General features: G+C 38.3%; 1 protein-coding gene across 3 annotated transcripts in view; it reads right to left on the reverse strand.

Annotated features, from left to right (window-relative positions):
- The window catches only part of CFAP44 (cilia and flagella associated protein 44), a 151,576-nt gene that overhangs the window by 83,406 nt on the left and 44,495 nt on the right, over window positions 1–23,675 (reverse strand). For all 3 annotated transcript variants that reach the window (XM_019448382.2, XM_019448383.2, XM_053903343.1), the window contains 2 exons: window positions 22,678–22,839; window positions 5,954–6,190 (listed from right to left, as the gene is read on the reverse strand). In XM_019448382.2, coding sequence (XP_019303927.2) covers window positions 5,954–6,190; window positions 22,678–22,839 — 399 coding nt within the window. The remainder of the gene's footprint in view (window positions 1–5,953; window positions 6,191–22,677; window positions 22,840–23,675) is intronic.

Here is a 23,675-nt window from a genome sequence, read left to right on the forward strand (position 1 = left end):
ATGACTTCTATTATTATAGATAGGTTTTATAAAGTAACTCATTGTCCATTTATATGGAACTATATGATTATGCAATAATAAAACACCTTACAATAATTTGCTTCCATTTAAAAGTCAATACAAGGAAGATATCACTTCTGACTACCTACTGAGTTCCATTTTATTTCAAGTATTCTTCTGCACATACAGTATTTAATACAGTTTTGTAGGTCATGCTGTTCAGAGCTAGTTTTGAGTCTAGGGCATTGCTCTTCTCCCTGAAGCAATTACCAGCTCTGAAAGTGCCATCTGAGAGGCTTTGAAATTCAGCAATCTGTTGTCTCATGGGCTTAGGGAGAGGGAAAGAATTCCCAAGGTCATCCAAGGAGAAGGAGCCACTGTAAACACACCTTCCACGGGGCTTTCCATTGCAACCCTAGAACACTACACCCTACAAGTATGAGTCATCTCAGTCACTGACTATATGAACATGATCTAGGATTTCTAGCTGCTTTCCAGAACAAAAATAAATTCCCAGGAGACAATGGCAATATACAGATTCTCAAGCTAATGCTACAGCTTTTCATATACAAGGTCAATTTTTCAATTAAAAAGAACACCCTATGCATACTTGTTAAGACAAGACTTGATTGAAAATCAAAAGAACAAACAGATCAAAGAAAAAATCATGAGAGGTGTTTATAAAATGGATTTCAAGTAACCAAGATTAATATATTTAAGGAACTTGAAGGCACTATGAAAAAGGTAAGAAGTCACCTGGAATCTGTAAAGAAAGTGAATAATGGAAAAAATAAAATTGTAGGACTGAAAAATAAAATGACAAAAATTCAATAGATTAGTTTGAAAGCAACTAGACACAGCTAGAATTATGAATCTGGAAGAGAGATCAGATAAAGCAGTCAGACCAAAGCAGGAGAAAGAAAAGAAGGATGACAAATACCAAAAGCAAGGGCAGCGTGTGTGTAAAATATCTATGGGTCATAGTGATAAGGGTTAATGTACATAGAACTGGAATCCCAGAAGAAACAAGGACAAAGATGGGCCAGAAGCAATATTGTGGTACATAATGGCTGAAAATTTTCAAAAACTGAGTGAAACTACATTGGGATTCAAGAAACACTATGAACACATTCAAGAGAAATATGAAGAAATTATACCTTTTAACACAAAATCTTAAAAGCAACCAAGGAAAAAGACACATCAGGTTTCGAAGAAACAACAATAAAAAGATGCAGCTGGCAGAATTGAGGACAAAAGATTAAAAGACATCAAAGTTTGCAAAGAAAATATCCAGCAAAAATATGATTTTTTTAAAAAGGCAAAATGAAGATACCCCAAAACCCCCCAAAAAGCTCCCAAAACTGAGAGAATGTGTTACCAGCAGACCTACACTAAATACACATACATTTTTAGGCAGAATCTTCTGCAACTACAAAGATATAGAAAGAAATTAACAGTAAGAAAAAGGACAAACCAAAATGATATCAACAACAACAAAAATAGTAAAATACCTTTTAGGAATACAAATATATATATATATATATATATATATATATATATATATATATATATATATATATAAAGAAAATATATGGCAATGGAGAGGGGGAGGATACATGGCATTAAAGTACTCTATGATCTTTTTCTCTGTAATTAGAAGAGTAAATTTATGTCAAACTATATGAAGTTAAAGGTACATAATATAATCTTTAGGATCACCTCTAAAAGAGGGAGTGGAAAGGAAGGAAAAATTTCAAGTTAGGTGGTAGAGCATGTTTATGTGCTGCTAAGAACTGAGTAAACAGAGGGAAGTGGATAATACAGGAGACTAGGTGGTTTATTGTAGAACAAAATACTGGAGGATGTGAGAGGGGTGGGATCAAAGGGCCTTTGGGGAAAGTGTCCTTGGACAATTGCAGGAGACTATTCATCAACTCTAAGAGTGGACAAAAGCAGACAAGACTCGTATGGATCCCCATAGAATGTTAGATTTGTTTGAGACAAGACAAGGAAAATTTTTTTTTCTCATATTTGTTAAATAACACTTTTTGCATGTTTCCAGGACACTAGAACTCTACTACACTGTATTACAGTTCTTTCTATGCCTCTCTCCCTCGTGATACGAAGTTCTTTCTATGCCTCTCTCCCTCCTGAAGTCAGGAACCATGTCTTATTTATCCCTTACCCTAGAACCCCACACAATTATAGTCATCAACAACTGTTTCATAAAACAAAGACAAAGTATAAAGGCACTAATAAGTGGAGTCCTAGGTGCCTCCATCACTACTTTCTATTCTTCTTGCTGCTTGTCTCCTTAGAAGTTTCTAACAAAGATGCATTTCTAGGAAAAGTTGAACAGGGGAAAAGTTAATGCTCGTTACTTCTTGTAGCAACAATCCTTGGCTAGTCAGCATCCTGGGACACTGGGATCTGGGACAAACTATGAATTAGTGATAGTCTTTCTTCACATATGGGATGTTGTGGGTTCAATCCCAGAATACTTTAATGAAATTAATATTGCAATAAAGTGAGTCAAATGATTTTTTTTGTTCCCTGGTACATATAAAAATTATGTTTACACTATAGCATAGACTATTAAGTGTGTAATAGCATTATGTCTAACAGTGTACATACCTTAAATTTAAAAATACTTTATTGCCCAAAATTTCCAACCATAATCTGAGCTTTTGGAAAGCCTTAATCTTTTTGCTGGTGGGGTCCTGCCTTGATGTTGATGGCTGCTGACTGATCAAGGTGGTGGCTGCTGAAGGTTGGGGTAGCTGCGGAATTTCTTAAAATAAGACAGTGGTCAAGTTTGCTGCATCAACTGATTTTTGCTTTCATGAATTTCTCTGTAGCATGCAATGCTGTTAATATTTTACTCACAGTAGAACTTCTTTCAAAATTGGAGTCAATCCCCTCAAACCCTACTAATTAGTAACTAAGTTTATGCCATATTCTAAATATTTTGCTGCCATTTCAACAGTCTTTATAGCATCTTCACCGGCGGGGGGGGGGGGGGGGGGGATTCCATCTCACTTTCTTTGCTCATCCATAAAAAGCAACTGCTCATTTGTTAAAGTTGTATCATGAGATGGTAGACATTCAGTCACATCTTTAGGCTCTACTCAGAGTTCTAGTTCTCTTGCTGCTTCCACCACATCTTCAGTTACTTCCTCCACTCAAGTCTTGAACCCTCAAAGTCATCCATAAGGGTTGGAATCAACTTCTTCCAAGAATTCCTGCTAATGTCGATATTTTGACCTATTCCCATGAATCTAGAATGGTAAATCCTTTCCAGAAGGTTTTCAGTTGGTTTTGCCCAGATCCATTAGAGGAATCACTCTCTATGGCAGTTATAGCCTTACAAAATATTTCTTAAATAATAAGACTTGAAAGTCTACTTTACTCTTTGATCCACAGGCTACAAAATGGATGTTGTGCTAGGAGGCATAAAAACAACATTAATCTCATCATAGGTCTCCAGGAATCATGGGTAACCAGCTATGTTGTCAATGAACAATAATATTTTAAAAGGAATCTTCTTTTTTTCTGAACAGTTCTCCCAGCTTTGTTGTTCCATTTATAGTGCACAGGCAGTAGGGATTTAGCACAATTCTTAAGGGCCCTAGGATATTCAGAATGGTAAATGAGCACTGGCTTCAAATTTAAGTCACCAGCTGCGTTAGCCCCTAACAAAAGGGTCAACCTATTCTTTGAAGCCAGGAATTGACATATCCTTTATGAAAGTCCTAGATGACATCATCCAGTAGAAGGTTGTTTCGTCTACATTGAAAATCTATTGTGGTGCACCTAGGTGGCTGACTGAGCATCTGACTTTGGCTCCAGTCATCTCATGGTTCATGAATTTGAGCCCTATGTCTGGCTCTGTGTGGACAGCTCGGAGCCTGGAGCCTAGTTCAGATTCTGTGTCCCCTCTCTATCTGCCCCTCCCCCATTTGCACTCTGTCTCTCTCTCAAAAATAAACATTAAAAAAATTTTTTTTAAGAAAATCTATTGTTCAGTGTAGCCACCTTCATGACTGATCTTTTTTTTTTAAATGTTTATTGATTTTTGACAGAGAGAGAGAGAGAGAGAGACAGAGACAGAGCATGAGCGGGGGAGGGGCAGAGAGAGAGGGAGATCACAGATTCTGAGGCAGGCTCCAGGCTCTGAGCTGTCAGCACAGAGTCCGACGCGGGGCTCGAACTCACAGACCGCGAGATCATGACCAGAGCCAAAGTCAGACGCTCAACCGACAACCACCCAGGCACCCCATGACTAATCTTAGCTAGATCCTCTGGATAACTTGCTGCAGCTTCTCCATCAGCACCTGCTGCTGTACCTCACACTTCTCTATTATGGAGATGGCTTCTTTCCTTCTTTGCTTAAACTTCATGGACCAACCCCTGCTAACTTCAAACTTTTCTTCTGAAGCTTTCTCACCTCTCCCAGAATTGGAGAGAGTTAGGGCGTTGCTCTGCATTAGGCTTTGGCTGAAGAGAATGTTGTGGCTGGTTTTATCTTCCATCCAGGCCACTGAAATTTTCTCCATATCAGCAATAAGGCTATTTTGCTTTCTCGGTATTTGTGTGTTTACTGGAATAGCACTTTTAATTTCTTTCAAGAACTTCTCCTTTGGAGGGCATCTGGCTGGTTAGGAGATAGAGCATGTGACTATTGATCTCAGGGTAATGAGTTCAAACCCCATGTTGGGCATGGAGCCTACTAAAAAAAAAAAAAACCTTTTCCTTTGCATTAACATCTTGGCCTACTATTTGGCACAAGAGACCTAGCTTTTGTCCTGCCTTGGCTTTTGACATGCGTTTCTCACTAAGCTTAATCATTTCTTGTTTCTGATTTAAAGTGAGAAACATGTGACTCTTCCTTTCAAGTGAACAATTAGAAGCTATTGTAGGGTTATTAATTGGCCTAATTTAAATATTCTTGTATCTCAGGGAAGGCCCAAGGAGAGGGAGAGAGATGGGGGAATGACTAGTTAGTGGAGCAGTGAAAACACACACAATATTTATCGTTAGGTTTGCTGTCTTATATGGGTGTGGTTCATGGCTCCCCAAAACAATTACAATAGTAACAAAGATCAATGATCACAGATCACCATAACAATAATAATGAGAAAGTTTGGAATATCGCAAGAATTACCAAAATGTGACACACAGACATGAAGTGAGCCAATGTTGTAGAAATAATGATGCTGATTAGCTTGCTCAACACAGGATGGCCACAAACCTTCAATTTGTGACAATCACAGTATGTGTGAAGTATAATAAAATCGTGTCAATTATTAGTCTTTTTGTTAATGGAGCTGAAGTTTGTGACAAATTTATAACGAAGGAAATCTTGTTTTGCAATCAATTGTTTCATGATAGTAGAAAAGATATAATTAGAGAATGTAATTATCACAACTTTGTGACAGTCCTCTGTCTTTGACTCTCTGATATCTATTTTTCTCTTCTTCCATATTAGCCAAGTTCCAATTTTGTTCAGGGTGACAATGTGACCATCTAAAAATAGTCATCTTCCCAGACTTCCACGTGGCCACACAGCATAGCTGCAGATAACAAAATGCAAACAAAACTCTGCAGGATAGTGTGGCCATTATTTTCAAAATGTCAATTAGTTTCAAATTAAAGAAACAATAGAAACAGCCAGAAGACTCTTTAGCCCTTTGCCCTTCCTTCTACCTTTAATTCTTCTTCTCTTTGACCCCCTGAAATATGAATGATCATTATAGACGATAGCAGATATTATAAGCAGACATAAAATATATTAAGATGACACAAAAACTGTAAGTCACATTCATTCATCAAAATTCACAACTTATTCAATAGTAGTTAACAAATGGTCTCACCATAAGAGAAAGTAAGAATGGCCTGGAAATTCATGATCAGAAACTATTTAATCAAAATTATGTATTACATTATTACTCACCAAAGAAACCCAGAACTTCCCTGGCTCAGAGTAAAATCCACAGAGGATGCGACAGGGGGTTGATGGAATAAAGATTTCGGGTAATGGCTCCTCTTCCTCTCTTTCCTCCTCCTCCTCCACCTGGAATTCCTTTTCTCCATCTTCTTTCATCTCTGCTGCTAGCTGCTTCCTCCTTTCTTCCTTCTCCTTCTCCTTCAACTCCTTTTGTTTCTTTCTCTTTTCTATTTCTATTAATCTCTTTTGCAAGAGACATTAAGATAAAAAACTGTAAATCATTCATTCATTTACAGTAATGGGATGAAAAAGAAAGTGGAAGGAAGAACTCACAGCTCTGATGTAACAAATAGTGTCATTTAAAAATAAATCAATTTGGGGGTATATCTTTAAACTTTTCAAATCATTTCTGTATTACCTGCTTCGATCCTAGTTTTATAGAAATTATTTTCTTTTTTCCTAATAGAGAAACTAAATACATTTTCTTTCAGAGTCCATCTCCATCAACCCATGAACTAGGTAGACCAAAATAACCATGGAGGAAAGGTGTTTCTATTTTAGTAGATACTAAAATAGTAATAGCAAAACTGTGAGTTAGGCCTTCCACATCTATCAAATGGTGATTTCAAAAGTCACCTAACACTAGCATCCCTATCTCCCATCTTTTATTCTTTTTATCCCTCAGAATTACTTCCTAATTTATATGATTTCATCACATCAATCTCCTCCTCAAAATCTCACAATGGGAGGAGTGACTGAAAAGCTTCTGCAAAACAAAAGAGGTGGAGACACAGTAATGAAGGGAACCTCCAATCCCAAATGCCATAAACTGCAGTGGGAAGGGATACTACTGAGACATCCTGAGCAGAATCATCTGCCCTGGAACACAGGGGAAAAAAGCCAAGGTTTAAAAGAACAACTAGTATGTAAAAGAACCAGCCCTAAAACCCTCCCAAACTAAAGGGAGCTGCTGGAACTCTCTCTGGGTTAGAAGGGCTGACAAGCACCCCAGTTTATGCTCCCCCTCCACCATGACAGTGTCAATGGGATGAGAGGGTCTGAGCACCCTAACCAGCCTACCACGTCAGTGAGCCTCAGACACCTGGCCCCAGCAATCCCACCAAGGAGGCTCTAGGGCGGTATATACCAGGACACCCCTTGATAGCACTCAGTACAGCTTCAGCTGTTGCACCAAGGTGACACAGGTGCGAAGCATACCTGAACACTCCAGGTCCATACCCACTTTGGCTTCAGCTTGCTAGGCACCATCAACACAGAGTACCCTAGGACCTCCTGGCTGATGTCTGTTTGGCCCAGCTGTCCCACCAGGGTGCCCCCTGTACAGAGCATCCCAGGACACATTGGACTCCACCAGCCTTGGTTTCCATTGCCCCACAATGGCACCCCCCTTTGCTGCACACTCAGGGACCCTTCAATTTATACCTACTTCACCTTCAGTTGTCCTGCCAGGGCATCCTCAGGATGGAACGCTCCTAAATACCCTGGCTTGCACACATTTCTGCTTCAGCCGTCCTGCCAAGGTGCCTTCTGTATGGAAGGTCCAGCCCCCCACTCACCCTCCCTTAGCTTGCATCCACTTCAGTTTTAGCTGACCTGCCAGGGCATCCCTGAAAAGAATCCCCTTGAACACACTGGCTTGTGCTGGCCTGGGTTTATCACCCCATCAGGGCACCCCCTGCAATGAGCACTGCAGGACGCTCCAGCTTGTACCAACTTCAGCTTCAGCTGTCCTGCCAGGGCACCTCTGCACATAAGGGCCCAGGATCCTTCAAACTTGCACCCACTTCAGCTTTAGTTGTCCTGTCAGGGTGTCTACTATATGGAGACCCCTAGGACCTCCCACTTGCACTCACTTCAGCTATGGTCATCTCACCAGGTCAGTCACAGCATGGAATGCCCTGCAACCCCAGCCTACACCAACCACAGCTCCTGCTAGCCAGCAGAAGTCGCCAAGCATACACAGGGGACGACCAGATACAAGACCATTTCTTCAAATTCAGAGGTAGCTGCTCTGCTAATTCATCAAAATAAACATGGAAGTCAATAACAATGGGGAAACAGGAGTATGTTCCAAAAGAAAGAAAAAGACAAAACCTCAGAATGAGTACTAAGTAAAAAGGAAATAAGCAATATGCCTAACAAAGAGTTTAAAGCAATGATCATAAAGATGCTTACCAGGCTGGAGAAAAGAGTGAAAGAACTCAGTGAAGCCTTCAACCAAGAGATGGAAAATATAAAAAAGAACCAGAGATGAAGAACACAATAACTTAAGTACAAACAAACAAATAAACAACAACAAAGAACACTAGAGGGAATCAAAAGATTAGAAGATATAGAAGAATGGATCAGTGATCTGGAAGAGAGGGTAATGGAAATCACCCAAGCTGAACAGCAAGGGGGAAATAAAAAAAGCAGGATAAGTTAAGAGATCTTTTAGACAACATCAAGCAAACAAATATTTGCATTATGGGGGTCCCAGAAGGAAAAAGAGAGAACGGGGCAGAAAACTCAGTTGAAGGCATACTAGTAAAAACTTCACTCATCTGGAAAAAGATATAGATATCTAGGTTTAGGAAGCACGGAGTGTTCAAAATAAGATGAACCCAAGAATGTCCACACCATGACATAATAATTAAAATGTCAAAAGTTAAAGATAAAAAAAGAATTTTAAAAATAGCAAGAGAGAAGTATAAAAGGAAAGCGCATAAGGCTATTGGTTGGATTTTCAGCAGAAACTTTGCAGGCCAGAAGGGAGTAGCACTACATATTCAAAGTCTTGAAAGGAAAAAAACTACAACCAAGAATACTCTACCTGGCAAGGTTATCATTCAGAATAAAAGGAAAGAGAGTTTCCCAGACAAAAATTAAAGGAGTTTATCATCACTAAATTGGCCTTACAAAAATGCAAAAGGACTTCTTTAAGTATAAAAGAAAAGCCCATAATTAGAAGAAAATTATGAATAAAAATATGTAAAATATGGTAGCCTAAACATAAAATGTGGAGAGAGGGGTATAAAAAATAAGTTTTTTAGAATGTGTTTGAACTTAGATGACCATCAACTTAATATAAACTGCTATATACTTAGGAAGCAATATACAAACCTCATGGTAACTATAAACCTATCCTAAAACAAAACCTATAATAGATACACAAAAAAAGGGGGGGGGGAGGAATAATGACACTACAGAAAGTCAATCACAAAAAAAGAGAGTAAGAAAAGAACTAAGAACTCCAAAAAAAAAACCAATCAGAAAACGATTAACAAAATGATAATAAGTACATACATATCGATAATTACTTAAATGTAAATTGTCTAAATCCTCCAATAAAAAGGTAGAGGGTGACAAATCAGAAAAAAAGAAAGACTCATCTATATGCTGCCTACAAAAGATTCACTTCAGACCTAAAGAAACAGACTGAGACTGAAAGAATTGAAAAAGATATTCCACTACAAATGGAAGCAGCAAAAAAGCTGGAGGAGGAATACTCATAACAAATAAAATAGACTTTAAACTCTAAAATAAAAACTATAATAACAGACAAAGAAGAGCATTATATAATGATGAAGGGATCAATCCAACAAGTAAATATCTATGTACCCAACATTGGAGTACCTAAATAAACAAAGGAAATATTAATAGATATAAAGGGAGGAACTGACAGTAACACAATAGTAAGGGACTTTAACACTTAATTTACATCAATGAATAGGTCATTCAGGCAGAAAAATCAATGGGAAATAGTGTCTTTGAATGACATATAAGACCAGATAGACTTAATATATACAGAACATTCCATCCAAGAACAACAGAGTACACATTCTCTTTAAGTGCATGTGGAACATTCTCATTCTCATTAGGCCACAAAACAAGTCTCAATTTAAGAAGACTGAAATCATATCATTCATCTTTTACAATCACAACACTATGAAACTAGAACTCACAATCACAAGAAAAAACCACAAACATGTGGAGGCTAAACATACAACCAGTGAGTCAATGAATAAATCAAAGAATACATGAAAAAAAAAATACATGGAGACAAATGAAAGTGAAAACACAACTGTCCAAAATCTTTGGGATGCATTGAAAGCAGTTCTAAGAGGGAAATTTATAGCAGCACAGGCCTATCTCAAGAAACAAGAAAAAGTTCAAATAAACTAACTTTACGCATGAAAGAACTAGAAAAAGGATGAAGTCCTAGGTAAATAGAAGGAAGGAAGTAATAAAGCTCAGAGCAGAACAAAATGGCACATAGACCAATGAAAAAGAAGACCAATGAAATCAAGATCTGCTTCTTTCAAGAGACAAACAAAATCGATAAACCTTTAGTCAGACTCATCAGTAATAAAAAAGACCCAAATAAATAAAATAACAAAAGGAAAATGTAACAACCAGCACCATAAAAATACAAGAATTATGAAAGAATACTGTGAAAAATTATATACCAAAAAATTGGACAACCTAAAAGAAATGGGTAAATTCCTAGAAACATACAATCTTCCAAAACTGAATAAGGAAGAAAGGGAAAATCTGAAGAGACCAATTACTAGTAATAAAATTGAATCAGTAATCAAAAATCTACCAAAAAGCAAAGCCTGTGACCAGATGGATTCATAGGTAAACTCTACCAAACATTTAGAGAAGAGTCAATACCTCTCCCCCTCAAACAGGGAAAGATTCCAAGTATATTCTGAGAGGCCAGCATTACCCTGATACCAAAACCAGATAAAGATCATTTAAAAAAGAAGAAGAAAACTACAGGGAAATATCCCTGATAAACATAGATGCAAAAATCCTCAACAAGATATTAGCAAACCACATTCAACAATATATTAAAGGGATCATTCACCACAATCAAGTAAGTAGGATTTATCCTCAAGATGCAAGAATGGGGTAGGAGGACGCTGAGTTCACCCCACCCTGCTGATCGCTTAGATTCCACCCACATCAGCCTAATTTACCCAGAAAACTGCCAGAAGACTAGCGGAACGGACTCTCCACATCCAAGCGCAGACAAGAGGCCCACAGAAGAGGGTAGGAAGGGCGGAGAGGCAGTGCATGCTACATGGACTTGCAGGAGGGAACCGGGGCAGTGGAAAGGCAGCCAGCCCACCCTGCAAGGCAGAGCCCCCGAGTCTGGCTTGCAAAAGCAAAGGGGCCAGACTGAGTGTGTTCTGACAGCCAGCAGGACTTAACATCTGGAAGGTTATAAGTTAACAGCACTGCTCAGAGAGTGGGAGGGCTGGAGGACAATGGGAGGGAGAGTTGTTGAGCTCTGGAGGACAGAGCTCAGCTTGTCGGGGAACAAAGGCACTGTGAAGCGCCATCTCCCTCACCCATCCCCCAGCCAAAATCCCAAAGGGAACCAGTTCCTGTCATAAACTTGCTTGCATCGCGCAAACACCCAACACTGTGGATCCATCCCTCTGACGGGTCTGCCTCCTTCCCGGTGCCGCAGAGCCCCTCCCGAAGCAGACCACCAAAGGCAAAGTGAGCTGAGCCTACCCCTCCTGCCCCTGTGCACCTTGCAGATCCACCCCGGCTGATACGCCAGATCCCATTGAAGCAGCCAGCACCACAAGCCTGGCAGTGTGCAAGTAGCCCAGACAGGGGCCACACCACTCCACAGTGAGTCCTGCCCCTCAGAGAGGGGAAGATAAGGTACACACCAGTCTGACTGTGGGCCCAGTGGTGGGCTGGGAGCAGACATCAGGTCTGACTACGGCCCTACCCACCAACTCAAGTTACTCCAGACAGCACAGGGGAAGAGCCCTGCAGTTCTGCACCACTCCAGGGACTATCCAAAATGACGAAATGGAAGAATTCTCCTCAAAATAAACTCCAGGAAGCAGCGACAGCTAATGAACTGATCAAAAACGAATTAAGCAATACGGCAGAAAATGAATTTAAAATAATAGTCATAAAATTAATCTCTGGGCTTGAAAAAAGCATAGAGAACAGCAGAGAATCTATTACTACAGAGATCAAGGGACTAAGAAACAGTCAGGAGGACCTAAAAAATGCTAGAAATGACCTGCAAAATAAAATGGAGGTGACCACAGCTCAGATTGAAGAGGCAGAGGAGAGAATAGGGGAATTAGAAGATAAAATTATAGAAAAAGAGGAAGCTGAAAAAAAGATAAAAAAATCCAGGAGTGTGAGGGGAGACTTAGAGAACTAAGTAACATAATTAAACGAAATAATATATGTATAATTGGGATTCCAGAGGAGGAAGAGAGAGGGAAAGGTGCTGAAGGTGTACTTGAAGAAATCATAGCTGAGAACTTCCCTGATCTGGGGAAGGAAAAAGGCATTGAAATCCAAGAGGCACAGAGAACTCCCTTCAGATGTAACTTGAATCGATTTTCTGTATGACATATCATAGTGAAACCAGCAAAATACAAGGATAAAGAGAAAATTCTGAAAGCAGCTAGGGATAAACATGCTCTAACATATAAAGGGAGACTGATAAGACTCATGACGGATATATCTACTGAAACTTGGCAGGCCAGAAAAGAATGGCAGGAAATCTTCAATGTGATGAACAGAAAAAAATATGCAGCCGAGAATCCTTTATCCAGCAAGTCTGTCATTCAGAATAGAAGGAGAGATAAAGGTCTTCCCAAACAAACAAAAACTGAAGGAATTCATCACCACTAAATCAGCCTTACAAGAGATCCTAAGGGGGATCCTGTGAGATGAAGTACCAGAGACATCGCTGCAAGCATGAAACCTTCAGACATCACAATGACTCTAAACCCATATCTTTCTGTAATAACACTGAATGTAAATGGACTAAATGCACCAACCAAAAGACATAGGGTATCAGAATGGATAAAAAAACAAGACCCATCTATTTTCAGTCTACAAAAGACTCATTTTAGACCTGAGGAAACCTTCAGAATGAAAGTGAGGGGATGGAGAACTATCTATCATGCTACTGAAGTCAAAAGAAAGCTGGAGTAGCCATACTTATATCAGACAAACTAGACTTTAAATTAAAGGCTGTAACAAGAGATGAAGAAGGGCATTATATAATAATCACAGGGTCTATCCATCAGGAAGAGCTAACACTTATAAATGTCTATGTGCCGAATATGGGAGCCCCCAAATATATAAAACAATTATTCACAAACATAAGCAACCTTATTGATAAGAATGTGGTAATTGCAGGGGACTTTAACACTCCACTTACAACAATGGATAGATCATCTAGACAGAGGATCAATAAAGAAACAAGGGCCCTGAATGATACATTGGATCAGATGGACCTAACATATATTTAGAACTCTGCATCCCAAAGCAACAGAATATACTTTCTTCTTGAATGCACATGGAACATTCTCCAAGATAGATCACATACTGGGTCACAAAACAGCCCTTCATAAGTATACAAGAATTGAGATCATACCATGAACACTTTCAGACCACAACGCTATGAAGCTTGAAATCAACCACAAGAAAAAGTCTGGAAAACCTCCAAAATCATGGAAATTAAAGAACACCCTACTGAAAAATGAATGGGTCTTTTGGGATGAGAACTGGGTGTTGTATGGAAGCCAATTTGACAATAAATTTCATATATTAAAAAAAAAAAAAAGAACGAATGGGTCAACCAGGCAATTAGAGAAGAAATTTAAAAAATATGGAAACAAATGAAAATCGAAATACAATAATCCAAACACTTTGGGATGCAGCAAAGGCAGTCCTGAGAAGAAAATACATTGCAATCCAGGCCTATGTCAAGAAACAAGAAAAATCCCAAATACAAAATCTACCAGCACACCTAAAGGAAATAGAAGCAGAACAGCAGAGATACCCCAAACCCAGCAGAAGAAGAGCAATAATAAAGATCAGAGCAGAAATAAACAATATAAAACAATAAACAATATAGAAAAAAACTGTAGAGCAGATCAACGAAACCAAGAGTTGGTTTTTTGAAAAAATAAACAAAATTGATAAACCTCTAGCCAGGCTTCTCAAAAAGAAAAGGGAGAGGACCCAAATAGATAAAATCATGAATGAAAATGGAATGATTACAACCAATCCCTCAGAGATACAAGCAATTATCAGGGAATACTATGAAAAATTATATGCCAACAAACTGGACAACCTGGAAGAAATGGACAAATTCTTAAGCACCCACACCCTTCCCAAACTCAATCAGGAGGAAATAGAAAGCTTGAACAGACCCATAACCAGCGAAGAAATTGAATCAGTTATCAAAAATCTCCCAACAAATAAGAGTCCAGGACCAGATGGCTTCCCTAGGGAATTCTAGCAGACATTTAAAGCAGAGATAATACCTATCCTTCTCAAGCTATTCCAAAAAATAGAAAGGGAAGGAAAACTTCCAGACTCATTCTATGAAGCCAGCATTACTTTGATTCCTAAACCAGACAGAGACCCAGTAAAAAAAGAGATCTACAGGCCAATATCCCTGATGAATGTGGATGCAAAAATTCTCAATAAGATACTATCAAATTGAATTCAACAGCATATAAAAAGAATTATTCACCATGATCAAAAGTGGGATTCATTCCTGGGCTGCAGAGCTGGTTCAACATTCACAAATCAATGTGATACATCACATTAATAAAAGAAAAGATAAGAACCATATAATCCTGTCAATTGATGCAGAAAAACAATTTGACAAAATTCAGCATCCTTTCTTAATAAAAACCCTAGAGAAAGTCATGATAGAAGGAACATACTTACACATCATAAAAGCCATTTATGAAAAGCCCACAGCTAATATCATCCTCAATGGGGAAAAACTGAGAGCTTTCTCCCTGAGATCAGGAACACAACAGGGATGTCCACTCTCACCACTGTTGTTTAACATAGTGTTGGAAGTGCTAGCATCAGCAATCAGACAACAAAAGGAAATCAAAGGCATCAAAATTGGCAAAGATGAAGTCAAGCTTTCACTTTTTGCAGATGACATGATATTATACATGGAAAACTCAAACTCCACCAAAAGTCTGCTAGAACGGATACATGAATTCAGCAAAGTCGCAGGATACAAAATTAATGCACAAAAATCAGTTGCATTCTTATACACTAATAATGAAGCAACAGAAAGACAGATAAACTGATCCCATTCACAATTGCACCAAGAAGCATAAAATACCTAGGAATAAATCTAACCAAAGATGTAAAAGATCTGTATACTTAAAACTATAGAAAGCTTATGAAGGAAATTGAAGAACATATAAAGAAATGGAAAAACATTCCATGCTCATGGATTGGAAGAATAAGTATTGTTAAAATGTCAATACTACCCAAAGCTATCTACACATTCAATGCAATCCCAATCAAAATTGCACCAACATTCTTCTCGAAACTAGAACAAGCAATCCTAAAATTCATATGGAACCACAAAAGGCCCCGAATAGCCAAAGTAATTTTGAAGAAGAAGACCAAAGCAGGAGGTATCACAATCCCAGACTTTAGCCTCTACTACAAAGCTGTAATCATCAAGACAGCATGGTGTTGGCACAAAAACAGACACATAGACCAATGGGATAGAATAGAAACCCCAGAACTAGACCCACAAACGTATGGCCAACTAATCTTTGACAAAGCAGGAAAGAACATCCAATGGAAAAAAGACAGTCTCTTTAACAAATGGTGCTGGGAGAACTGGACAGAAACATGCAGAAGATTAAACTAGATCACTTTCTCACAGCATTCACAAAAATAAACTCAAAATGCATAAAGGACCTGAATGTGAGATCGGAAACCATCAAAACCCTAGAGGAGAAAGCAGGAAAAGACCTCTCTGACCTCAGCCGCAGCAATTTCTTACTTGACACATCCCCAAAGACAAGGGAATTAAAAGCAAAAATGAACTATTGGGACCTCATGAAGATAAAAAGCTTCTGCACTGCAAAGGAAACAACCAACAAAGCTAAAAGGCAACCAACGGAATGGGAAAAGATATTTGCAAATGACATATCGGACAAAGGGCTAGTATCCAAAATCTATAAAGAGCTCACCAAACTCCACACCCTAAAAACAAATAATCCAGTGAAGAAATGGGCAGAAGACATGAATAGAACCTTCTCTAAAGAAGACATCCAGATGGCCAACAGGCACATGAAAAGATGCTCAACGTCGCTCCTCATCAGGGAAATACAAATCAAGCCACACTCAGATATTACCTCATGCCAGCCAGAGTGGCTAAAATGAACAGATCAGGAGACTATAGATGCTGGAGAGGATGTGGAGAAACGGGAACCCTCTTGCACTGTTGGTGGGAATGCAAATTGGTGCAGCCACTCTGGAAAACAGTGTGGAGGTTCCTCAAAAAATTAAAAATAGACCTACCCTATGACCCAGCAGTAGCACTGCTAGGCATTTACCCAAGGGATTCAGGAGTAATGATGCATAGGGGCACTTGTACCCCAATGTTTCTAGCAGCACTCTTGACAACAGCCAAATTATGGAAAGAGCCTAAATGTCCATCAACTGACGAATGGATAAAGACATTGCGGTTTATATACACAATGGAATACTATGTGGCAATGAGAAAGAATGAAATCTGGCCTTTTGTAGCAACGTAGATGGAACTGGAGAGTGTTATGCTAAGTGAAATAAGTCATACAGAGAAAGACAGATACCATATGTTTTCACTCTTATGTGGATCCTGAGAAACTTACCAGAAGACCATGGGGGAGGGGAAGGAAAAAAATGGTTAGAGAGGGAGGGAGCCAAAACATAAGAGACTCTTAAAAACTGAGGACAAACCTGCTGCTCCAGGCTTTATGGGGGGTGGGAGGGAGGGGTGGGTGGGTGATGGGTATTGAGGAGGGCACCTGTTGGGATGAGCACTGGGTGTTGTATGGAAACCAATTTGACAATAAATATCTTATAAAAAATAAACAAATTAAAAAATAAAATAAAAAAAGCAATAAAAAAAGATGCAAGAATGGTTCAATATTCAAAAATCAATCAATATGATACACATTAACAAAAGATAAAAATCATATCATCTCAATAGATGCAGAAAAAGCATTCGACAAAATTCAACATCTGTTCATGATAAGAACTCTTAACAAAGTGGGTTTAGAGAGAACATACCTCAACATAATAAAGGTCATATATGAAAAGTCCATGCTAACATCATACTTGATGGTAAAACAGAGTTTTACCTCTAAGATCAGAAACAAGATGAGGATGTTCACTCTTGCCACTTTTATTCAACATAGTACTGAAAGTCCTGGTCACCTCAGACAAGAAATTAAGGGCGTCCATACTGGTAAGGAAGAAGTTGAACTGTCAGTATTTGCAGATAGTATGATATGATACATAGAAAACCCTCAAGACTTCATCAAAAAACTATTAGAAATAATAAATAAATTCAGTCAAGTTGCAGGATACAAAATTAATACCCAGAAATTGGTTGTGTACTTAAGAACAAAATAGCAGAAAGAAAAATTAAGAAAACAATTTTATTTATAATTGCACCAAAAAGAATAAAATTACCTAGGAACAAAGCTTCACCAAGGAGATAAAATACCTGTATTCTGACTATAAAACATTGATTAAAAAAGAATCTAAAGACAATACAAACAAATGGAAAGATATTCCATGCTCATAGATTGAAAGAATTAACATTGCTAAAATTTCCAATACACCCAAAGCAATCTACAGATTCAATACAATCCCTATCAAAATGCCAATGGTAATTTGCACAGAACTAGAATAAATAATATTAAAATTTGTATAGAACCACAGAAGACATCAAATAGCAAAAAGCAATTTTGAGAAAGAAGAACAAAGTTGAAAGTATCACAATCCCAGATTTCATGATATATTACAACTGTGATAATCAAAACAGAATAGAATAGTACTGGAACAAAAATAGACTCGTAGATCAATAGAACAGAATGGAGAGCCCAAAAGTAAGCCCATGCTTATATGGTCAACTAATCTATGACAAAAGAGGCAAGAATATACAGTGGGGAAAAAGTCTCTTCAACAAATTGTGCTGGGAAAACTGGACAGCTATACTCAAAAAAACGAAACTAGACCACTTTCTTATACCATACACAAAAATGAATTATAAATTCATTAAAAATTAAAAATTATGAAACCTAAAACCATAAACTTCTAGAAGAAAACATAGGCAGTAATATCTCTGACACCAACTGCAGCAACATTTTTCTAGATATGTCTCTTCAGTCAAGGCAGGTAAAAGAAAAAATAAACTATTGGGACTACATCAAAATAAAAAGCTTTTGCACAGCAAAAGAAACCATCAATAAAACCAAAAGGCAACCTAGTGAATGGAAGACAATATCTGAAAATTATACATCTGATAAGGGGTTAACAGCCAAAATATATAATTCATACAACCCAACGCCAAGAAAACCCCTAATTAATCCAATTAAAAATAGGGCAGAGGACCCAAATAGACATTTTTCCAAGGATGACATCCAGATGGCCAACAGACACGCAAACGATGCTCAACATCACTCATCATCAGTGAGATGCAAATCAAAACCACAATGAGGGGCACCTGGGTGGCTCAGTTGGTTAAGTGCCTGACTTTGGCTCAGGTCATGATCTCACAGTTCATGGGTTTGAGCCCTGCATCAGGCTCTGTGCTGAGAGCTCAGAGCCTAGAACCTGCTTTGGATTTTGTCTCCTCTCTCTTCCCCTCCCCTGCTCATGTGCTCTCTGTCTCTCTCTCTCTCTGTCTCAAAAATAAATAGACATTTATTTTTCTTTTTTATAAACCACAATGAGATGTCACCTTACAGCTGTCAGAATGGCTAGAATCAAAAAGACAGAAAACAGTAAGTGTTGGCAAGATATGAAGAGAAAGGAACCTTCATGCACTGTTGGTGGGAATGTAAATTGGTGTGACCACTGCAGAAAATGGGACAGAGCTTCCTTAAAAAATTAAAAATTGAAATATCATATGATCTAGTTGTTCCTCCTGGGTATTTACCCAAAGAAAACAAAAACACTAATTCAAAAAAACATAAGTCCCTCCCCTATGTTTATTGCAGCATTATTTACAACAGCCATGATATGGAATCAATCCAAATGTCCATTAATAGAGGAAAGAATAAAGAGGATGGGGTGTAGACATATAATGGAATATCACTCAGCTATTTAAAAGGAAGAGAACTGGGGCGCCTGGGTGGCTCAGTCGGTTAAGCGTCCGACTTCGGCTCAGGTCATGATCTCACAGTCTGTGAGTTCGAGCCCCGCGTCGGGCTCTGTGCTGACAGCTCAGAGCCTGGAGCCTGTTTCAGATTCTGTGTCTCCCTCTCTCTCTGACCCTCCCCCGTTCATGCTTTGTCTCTCTCTGTCTCAAAAATAAATAAACATTTAAAAAAATAAATTTAAAAAATAAATAAATAAATAAATAAATAAATAAATAAATAAAAGGAAGAGATCTTGCCATTTGGACAGCATGGATGGACCTAGAGAGTATTACACTCAGTGAAACAAATCAGACAGACAATTACCGTATGATTTATATGTGGAATCTAAAAAACAGAACAAAAAGCAGAATCGGACCTATAAATACAGAGAACAAACTAATGGTTGCCAGATGAGAAGGGGCAGGACAATGGGCAAAATGGGTAAAGGGGAGTGGGAGGTACAGGCTTGAAGTTATGTAATGAATAAGTCACGGGGACAAAATGTACAGCACAGGGAATATAGTCAGTGGTATCATAACAACTATGGTGACAGATGGTAGCCACGCTTGTGCTGAGCAGAGCATAATGTATAGATTTGCTAAATCACTATGTTGCATACCTGAAACTGATGTCACATTTGTCAACTAGTCAAATAATTTCAAATTTCTTCAGAGAATAGGGAGGAAAAAAACTCACAATGGATCTCAATGGTCTAGAATTGCACTGAAACATCTTGGCTGGTATTTAAGGAGCCCATGTGCAGCTCACAGATTCCTGCCACATCCCTCCCACATACTGCATCCCTCTGTTGCAATTCCATTCTTCATTTTCTGAAAGCACTACAAATTCTTACAACTCTGCCTTCCCTCAGGATGTTATTCCAGCTCTTACTGCCTTCCTCTCCATTTTCATCCTCTCAAAATCCTTCGTACTTTTTATTACAACTTTTTTAAAAAATTTACATGCAAATTACTTACCATATAGTGCAACAATGATTTCAGGAGTAGATTCCTTAGTGCCCCTTGCCCATTTAGCCCATCCCCCCTCCCACAACCCCTCCAGTAATCCTCAGTTTGTTCTCCATATTTATGTCTCTTCTGTTTTGTCCCCCTCCCTGTTTTTATATTATTTTTGTTTCCCTTCCCTCATTGTTCATCTGTTTTGTCTCCCTAAGTCCTCATATGAGTGAAATCATATGATTTTTGTGTCTTTCTCTGACTGGCTAATTTCACTTAGCATAATACCCTCCAGTTCTGTCCACGTCATTGCAAATGGCAAGATTTCATTCTTTTTAATTGCCAAGTAATACTCCATTGTGTGTGTGTGTGTGTGTATATATATATATATATATATATATATATATATATATATATATATATACACACCACATCTTCTTTATCCATTCATCCATTGCTGGACATTTGGGCTCTTTCCATACTTTGGCTATTGTTGATAGTGCTGCTATAAACATGGGGGTGCATGTGTCCCTTTGAAACAGCACACCTGTATCCCTTGGATAAATGCCTAGTAGTGCAATTGCTGGGTCATAGGGTAGTTCTATTTTTAGTTTTTTGAGGAACCTCCATACTGTTTTCCAGAGTGGCTGCACCAGCTTGCATTGCCACCAACAATGCTAAAGAGGTCCTCTTTCTCCACATCCTCGCCAACATTTGTTGTTGCCTGAGTTGTTAATGTTAGCCATTCTGACAGGTATAAGGTGGTATCTCATGGTGGTTTTGATTTGTATTTCCCTGGTGATGAGTGATGTTGAGCATTTTTTCATGTGTTGGTTGGCCTTCTGGATGTCTTTTTTGGAGAAGTGTCTATTCATGTCTTTTGCCCATTTCTTCACTGGATTCTTTGTTTTTTGGGTGTTGAGTTTGATAAGTTCTTTATAGATTTTGGATACTAACCCTTTATCTGACACGTCATTTGCAAATATCTTCTCCCATTCCATCTGTTGCCTTTTAGTTTTGCTGATTGTTTCCTTCACTGTGCAGAAGCTTTTTATTTTGATGAGGTCCCAGTAGTTCATTTTTGCTTTTGTTTCCCTTGCCTCTAGAGACATGTTGAGTAAGAAGTTGCTATGGGCAAGATCAAAGAGGTTTTTGCCTGCTTTCTCCTCGAGGATTTTGATGGCTTCCTGTCTTACATTGAGGTCATCCATTTTGAGTTTATTTTTGTGTATGGTGTAAGAAAGTGGTCCAGGTTCATTCTTCTGCATGACGCTGTCCAGTTTTCCCAGCACCACTTGCTGAAGAGACTGTCTTTATTCCATTGGATATTCTTTCCTGCCTTGTCAAAGATTAGTTGGTCATACATTTGTGGGTCCATTTCTGGGTTCTCTATTCTGTTCCATTGATCTGAGTGTCTGTTCTTGTGCCAGTACCATACTGTCTTGATGATTACAGCTTTGTAATATAGCTTGAAGTCTGGGATTGTGATGCCCCCTGCTTTGGTTTTCTTTTTCAAGATCGCTTTGGCTATTTGGCATCTTTTCTGGTTCCATACAAATTTTAGAATTATTTGTTCTAGCTCTGTGAAGAATGCTGGTGTTACTTTGACAGGGATTGCATTGAATATGTAGATTGCTTTGGGTAGTATCGACAGTTTAACAATATTTGTTCTTCCTATCCAGCAGCATGGAATCTTTGTCCATTTTGTGTGTGTGTCTTCTTCAATTTCTTTCATAAGCTTTCTATAGTTTTCAGTGTATAGATGTTTCACCTCTTTGGCTAGATTTATTCCTAGGTATTTTATGTTTTTTTGTGCAACTGTAAATGGGATCGATTCCTTGATTTCTCTTTCTGTCGCTTCATTGTGGGTGTATAGGAATGCAATCGATTTCTGTGCGTTGATTTTATATCCTGCAACTTTGCTGAATTCATGAATCAGTTCTAGCAGTTTTTTGGTATAATCTTTAGGGTTTTCCATATAGAGTATCATGTCATCTGCAAAGACTGAAAGTTTGACCTCCTCCTGGCTGATTGAATGACTTTTATTTCTTTGTGTTATTTGATTGCAGAGGCTAAGACTTCCAATACTATGTTGAATAACAGTGATGAGAGTAGACATCCCTGTCTTGTTCCTGACCTTAGGGGGGAAGCTTTCAGTTTTTCCCCATTGAGGATATCAGTGTTGGGTCGTTCATATATGGCTTTTATGATCTTGAGGTATGCTCCTTCTATCCCTACTTTCTTGAGGGTTTTTATCAAGACAGGATGCTGTATTTCAAAATCCTTCCTATTTTCTAAGTGACTAAATGTCACCTGCATCTAGTCATCTCTGATCTCCTCTTATCTCTCCATTAAAAGCATATTTGTTGCACTGCACACCACTAAAATTATTTTCTTTGCACTTTGATTTTGACATCTGTTCACTACTGCCTTCTAATACAGTCAGCTGTTTCCTACCAGCTTACAAGCTCTCTAAAGCCAGGGTATAGGTCTTATTCTTCTTTGTACTTCACCAGCACTTTTATAGGACATTTTGTATTCTGAGACAAAACATATTAGAAGATAATGCTTCAAGGATCTTACATACCAGGATCTTAGATTTGACACTTGAGAAATGAAAACATTTTATGTGCATGTCTTTGATTTCATAGGAAACTGCATCATGATCTTCTTCTTCCTCCTTTATAGTTGGAAGTGGAGTTTCAAGAACATAGCCATTCTCACAGAAAATCAGTAAAGTACTTTCAGGCTAAAAAAGAAAGATTAAATATATCATTTACATTTAGGCAAGTTTTCAGAAGCATAGCTCAAAAAGATTATAAATGAGGAAAAATATCATTGCTATATATACTGTACACTTTTGAAAATTAATACTTAATTCCTCACTTCAGTAATAAATCATCTTACTAATCACTATGTACAGTTATTAATATCGATTATATTACTATTAATAAGCTAAGTGTTAAAATTAGATTTATATTTGTTTCCCTTATAGATGCCATAACATATTTTCTGAGCCAAAAATGCAGTTGCAAAATATGTTTGCCCAAAGGGCAGAATGTTGAAATTAGGAATGCCAAGGGAAACATGCAGTGTGTGGATGGCACATACAGTCTCAGCCTCCTTTGATGGATCATCCTCCATCTGCCCAAGTTCATTAATTGTGGACATTTCCAAGGTTTTTGTCCTGTACCCTCTTCTCCTCTCACTCCATAAACATTCCCTGGGAAATCTTATAGGCAACCCAAAGCTTCATTACCATTCATGCACAATTAAATTCTGAGTGAATCTATCTCTAGGCCAGACCTCTCCCTTGAGCTCCAAAATCACATATTTAACCATGTATGGGAAATCCCCATCTTTTTTTAATGCCTATTTATTGTTGAGAAAGAGGGAGGGAGAGTGCAAGTGGGGGAAGAACGGGGTGGGGGGGGAGACAGAGGCCCATCTTGATACTCCATAGACACATTATTCAAAATTTTTATTCACTCTGTCATTCTATAATTATTATGTATAGACTATGTATCTAGCATTTTGTAGTGCACTAGGGGTAAAATTATAAGAAAAATAAATACAGTGTCTGGC

This window comes from Panthera pardus, unplaced genomic scaffold (genome assembly GCF_024362965.1).
Source record: "Panthera pardus isolate Hobbes unplaced genomic scaffold, ASM2436296v1 HiC_scaffold_16, whole genome shotgun sequence".
Taxonomy (NCBI): domain Eukaryota; kingdom Metazoa; phylum Chordata; class Mammalia; order Carnivora; family Felidae; genus Panthera; species Panthera pardus.